Here is a 5,890-nt window from a genome sequence, read left to right on the forward strand (position 1 = left end):
AAGTAAGGGTTTGGGAGGCAATCAAGCTCTTTAATAAATTTCAAAGTATCAGAAATTCATAAAAATGGAATTGCAGTTGTGGAGCAGCAGGAATTTTATTACGGCAAGGCAGGCAGTCTGAATGTCACTGAAATGGATAGAATTGTCGCATCAGGTGTAAATTGCTTTCAACGCTTGCAATGGGTGAAGTAAGAGCTTAGTTCTTCCCCACCACCCTCCACCCCTCATCCCAAGATGCATCTTGACATTATACGCACTTATGAACAAGGACATCCTCTGGAAGTTGAGTAATGACTTGAAAAACCCTGTTAACTCAGGCAGGCACAAACATGTTTAAGTGAAGTTGCAATTCATTCTCTACTCTTGCATCTCCCCTATGAAAAGGTGTTATGCCATGTGCACTTGCCAAGGCCATAGAAATATCTCACCTTCCTGCAGTTATAGTTGTGAGATTCTCCTTGCTGCATGTCTTTACCCTTCTGCCTAAAATCCAAAATGTCATAAATAAATAATCCAGTTTCTGAAATTAGAAATTTATAAAGAGCATCTAATAAATTAACTTTTTTTAGAGTCTTGCTCTGATATAAGACATCAGAAGACTTAGGAAAAGACTTCAGAGTATCTTGCATTCACATCCAACAAAACACCTGGCTTTCTAGTAAAGCATAATGCTTTTTTTAATTAACATTTTAAATTTATGTGATATGTATTTTATTGACCCACATGGATCAGGCAGTTAGGCTGAGTCCATTTATGGACAGAGATACTTTGCTTCAGACAGTAGAGTCGTTGCTTGGAGTTGAAGGAATCTGTGAGTCCCCCTTGTCAAAAGAAGCAGTTTCATATAATGATGACCACAGAAGAATGTAAGTGCTAAATAAATATACTGGCGTTCTCTTTACCAGTCACAGGTTCCTGTTGGTATCCTGTGACATGTGCAGATACTGAACAAGCATATAGCAGATATGAAATGCTGAAGGACAGTCTGTGCTATAAAAATATATGTGCCAACATGATTTGGACCTCTTAACGTATCAACTTTTTTTTGTTTTGCTTGCCCTCTACTTTATTTATTTATTTCTTATTTTTGTGTGCATATTGTAAATAGATGGTTCCTTAGCCACTTTTGTGTAGCAGCTTCCTTTTCAGCCTTCATCTGCCTGTAATGATATAGATGAAATCCAGTTGCCAACCTTTTGTTGGTATTGGTGTCCTGGATGCTATTGGCAGGGGTTTTTTTCAGCCTTTGTTCCCAGTTGATTTTCTTCAGTTGAGGCCTTTCTTGAAAACTGAAATTTCTCTTGGTAGATGCTAACCAGGATTTGAACAATTTTATGAATATCAAACTTTCTAAAATGCATTTTCCGGTTAGTGGAATAGTGAGTATTGGTTCAGTAAATACTGAAAACTGACTCTGAGCTATAAATGCTGTTACCTGACAACTTGCTGCTTTGTTTTTGAACAGGTGATGTCATTGAATTCCATGGTCCAGAAGGAACAGGAAAAACAGAAATGCTTTATCATCTAATAGCCCGCTGCATCATTCCAAAATCAGGCGGAGGACTGGAAGTAGAAGTCATGTTCATTGATACAGACTACCATTTCGATATGCTTCGTCTAGTTACCATTCTTGAGAACAGATTGGCACAAAGGACGGAAGAAATGATAAAGCAGTGCCTGGGAAGGCTTTTTCTTGTGAACTGCAATACTAGCACTCAGTTACTCCTCACTCTGTACTCTTTAGAAAACATGTTTTGCACTCACCCCTCTCTCTGCCTTTTGATTTTAGATAGCATATCAGCTTTTTATTGGATAGACAGAAGCAATGGAGGGGAGAGTCTTAACTTGCAGGAGATGAATCTGAAGAAATGTGCTAACTTTCTTGAAAAGCTTGTGAGAGAGCATCACTTAGCCCTCTTTGCAACAACACAGACACTTATGCAGAAATCTACAAACTCTGCAGAAAGCTCTTTTCCTTTAAAACTTCAACATGAAACAGATACAGACTACAGACCTTATCTTTGTAAATCATGGCAACAAATGGTAACCCACAGGATATTTTTCTCTAAGCAATGTAATTCTGGCAACAGCAAAGGTTTTACAGTCATTTCTTGCCACCTCAAAAGAAACCATGTAGTAAAATGTTCATTTAGCGTTGCAGAATGTGGAGTTCAGTTTTAACTTCAGTTTGTTTTTTAAATGTGTAACAAATCCTGGTGCTTAAGGCCTGATTAGGTCTAAGTAGTTTTTAGTACCTTTTAAACTAGTTGGTTGTTGCTGGGTGATTAAGAATTTTTGTCACCGTTTTCTTAAAATTTAGTGAAGGGCAGGAAATGGTAACATTTTTGAATTACTGTAGACGTTCAGTCCAAACTAGTGAGGAATGTTGAAATTACTTGTTTGTGCTTAATGCATAAAGAGATTAAATCAAGAAAATTATAACCAAAGACATTTTAAACTCCTAGTATCCTTCAGTAATCTAACCTCCGTGATAATGCAGCCAAATGCACTGACTTCATCTCTGGGTCTTACTGCTTGACACTGCTCCTCTTCCAAGCTACAGAAATAGGAGCCTAGTTGTCCCTGGGGAAGACTGCAAAAAGGCGAGTGTTCGCTCTTTATAAATACTGGTCTTGGTTTATTCCCAGTAGCCTAGGGCATATGAAATGCATTCACGACTTTGCCTGAAGAGGATTCATTTTCACAGCCTGTTAAATAGCGGTAATCCTGACCATGCTTCTCCAAGCTTGCAGCCTCTCTGTTTACGTTAGCACGTGCTTGGAGAAGCAAGGATTGCAGGTGTTTTGACCCTTACAGACATCTGGGTTTGAGGAATCTACAGCCATCATAGAAATGGAGGCCTGATTTCTGTAACTGAAGGAAAACAAGACCCAGTTCTGGGTACCTGTGAGTTTGCGCTGCGTGCAGCAAACAGTTTAGTCTTTGAAAATAATGAAGTGTGGGTTATGGGTTGGTTTGGGTGTGGGGGGTTGGTTTTTGTTGGGTTTTTTTAGATGTATGCACAGACATACTTTTTTTTTCTCTGCCCTCCCTCATTATTCCCTCCCACTTCTTTCCCTTCCCCCACTCTCTCTAAGAAATCCAGGAATGCCATGCCTCTGGTCTTTACCAATATGTATTTGCCACATGTAGAACATTTGTGTGCAGGATTTGGCATGCAACATGTTGCAATTCTGGCAAAGAAGATTCAGAACTTATGGGAAATGCCCTACAGTTCTGGCAAAGAGTACCATATTATTTATTAACCTAGAGTGCCCTTTGAAAGCTTCAAAGTACTTTACAAGAAAGAAAATTGCACACAGTACATTATTTAATACAAAAACTTACATTAGCTTACAAATTTAAATTACTCAAACAAGGGGAAAATATTTCTCACAGCAATATTCGTTCAGTCATGTTGCACAGCACGTTTTATAGTTTAGATTGAACAGATTATTAACAAAAATGCATATTAAGAAGAAGTATCTAGCACAGTATCTTTTTGAGGAAGATGCCTAAAAAACTATTGTGAGACACTTACCTTTTAATTTCTTGACTTCTGAAGCCAGCTTTTCAAGCTGAATGTATACCTAGATTGCCAGCTGTGTATAGTTCAGTGTGCATACCCAGACTTGTGTATATAGAGCTAGGAGTGTGTATCTATACTGTTGTTTATAGAATTTGGCATCACTGTGATTTGGCTGGATTTTTGCAAAGGCAGTGAGTGTTCTACCTCTAACAGCAGTCAGTACCAAAGGTTTTGGGAGGAGTGTGAGAATAATCAGTTTTCACTGGCATGGCCTCCCAGCCTCCCCCAGCATGGGGCTTGGGGAGCTCCTGACCAGAGCCTGCGGTCAGACCATCCTCCATGAATGTTTATCCTCCATCCATTTTTAACTTACTTACCCTCTTGAGTTCCACCATGTCTTTTCACAATGAGTTCAGTTTCATTATTCTTTCTGTGGGAAGACTTCCTTTTTTCCCCCCCCTCTCATGTTAAACCTTCCATCTAATCACTTCTTCATGCCGTCAGTTCTTTTACTGTGACACATGAGTGAACTTTGCCTTTTCAACATCCCCGCAGAGGTGATGATTTTATAGACTGTCATTTCATTTGTGCTTTCTCTTCCATCAACACCAATATTTATTTTATTTCAGAACTTGTGTAAGTACACAAATACATGAAATACATACAACTTAACCATTCGGCCTAGGCTGGACCCAAGTTAGATGGTTTAACATGAGTAGACACTTCCACTGAGAATTATTATAAAGGACATACTTGAATTTTTTGTGAAAAAAATGGAAAGATTCAAGTAGAACTATAGAAATTTTAAATGTGAAAATTATAGGACTACATAGTTTCTACTACAAAAAAACAACAATCCCCTTTTCTGTTGGAGAATACAGCTCCACCGAAGATTAATTGCTTCATAAAATCATACTTGCTAAAAAATATGTTTGAGAAAAAAACAATGGAAATGTTCCGGCGTTCCCATCTGGAAAAAAGCTTTTATATTATTCACAATGTAGTTTATATTTTGCATTGTACTATAAAAGAAATGCCTAAATTGAAATGAAGCCAAAGTTCTAATTGATCAAAAAGAGCACCTCAGGAAATTTTGAAATTTCCCAGTTTTATTTTTACTTTGAATGCAGACAGATTTTTTCAGTTCTCTGGTAATTGTAATATTCATGCTCTGCACATTTGTTTCAGATGTATAGCAGGCCTAGCTTTTGGAGATGTTGAGCATCTGCATATCCTTGTAAGTCTGCAGGAGGGATAGGCAGTATGCAATCTGGGAGTGCACTAACCTTATCCTCTGCCAGAATTATGCCGTTTGGAAAAATGAACCTTTAGGATACAAGTGCAGGAAAGATGCAGTGATAAAGAATCTGGGAAACAGCAATTTTGTTTGTACCTTAATGAACTGTGGGTATTAAAGATAGTTTTTACCATTTTTTTTAATGGAGAATTTTCTCCATTAAAACTACGTGGAAATCGTAGTTAGTGGAGAATGCAGTTCTTCCTCATGAGCCCGGAACAGTATATTAAACGCAGCATTATATTTAGTATAGAATATTCAATCCAAATTCTCCTCTTTCACCTAGACCTCAGTTACTGCCCCGTCTCCAGCCCACTGTCTAACCGGGAGTGACCTGTGCTGCTGCAGCTCAGTCTCCCAGGGAGGAAGCGCATTTTAGGTTAGTAGGTCTATGCTGCTGGAAATCAGCCCTGCAAAAGATAAGTGCCACCGCATGTCATTAAATATGAGGATAGAGTGCATATATTCCTAAACTCTTAATTCATCCTGGTATTTCTTAGAAATGAAAACCCTTTCATGTCAGCGTCATTGTTCTTCAGCTCAGTGTTGTATTACTAAGGCTTTTGTAGGCATAGGAACTTTTTACATTCCTTAGAATTTTTGTTTGTTGCTTCATATGCAACACTGAATTAAAGTAGCAAGCTTGAAATAAAGAGGAACTAGTTCACCCTTTTTTCCCCATCCTTTTTATAATGAGAGGGTTTTTAGCAAAACCAAATTAAGGTATTGTGCAGGTTTTATATTTATTTTTAAATAAACCAGTATTTCTGTGGACACCTGGAAAAAAAATGTCATTTTTATATTCAGCAAAAAGTTCTTCGTATTCCTAAACTTTTTTATAGAGCAAATAAAATACAAATAACAGTGTGTTTGGTTTAAGTTTGTACTTGCACATAAAATTCAAGTTTCCTTTTTCTTACATAACTGATGCCAGCCACTTAATTTTCCATAGAGTTTGGAAATGGCAGAAGATAAAGGTTCTCACGTGGAAGCATACTTGCAGTTATATTTTAACTGGAGACTAATGGACAAAGGCAGAAGGCAGTACCATTTTGATGGCTGCT

The 5,890-nt window shown here is 37.8% G+C and overlaps 1 protein-coding gene across 1 annotated transcript in view; it reads left to right on the forward strand.

Annotated features, from left to right (window-relative positions):
• The window catches only part of XRCC2 (X-ray repair complementing defective repair in Chinese hamster cells 2), a 14,578-nt gene extending 9,039 nt beyond the window's left edge, over positions 1–5,539 (forward strand). The window contains exon 3 of the mRNA XM_010586003.1: positions 1,466–5,539. Within this exon, the coding sequence (XP_010584305.1) occupies positions 1,466–2,181 (716 nt within the window). The 3' untranslated portion in view covers positions 2,182–5,539. The remainder of the gene's footprint in view (positions 1–1,465) is intronic.
• The last annotated feature ends 351 nt before the right edge of the window (positions 5,540–5,890 follow it).

Source organism: Haliaeetus leucocephalus, unplaced genomic scaffold (assembly GCF_000737465.1).
Source record: "Haliaeetus leucocephalus isolate CR32 unplaced genomic scaffold, Haliaeetus_leucocephalus-4.0 Scaffold0, whole genome shotgun sequence".
Classification (NCBI taxonomy): domain Eukaryota; kingdom Metazoa; phylum Chordata; class Aves; order Accipitriformes; family Accipitridae; genus Haliaeetus; species Haliaeetus leucocephalus.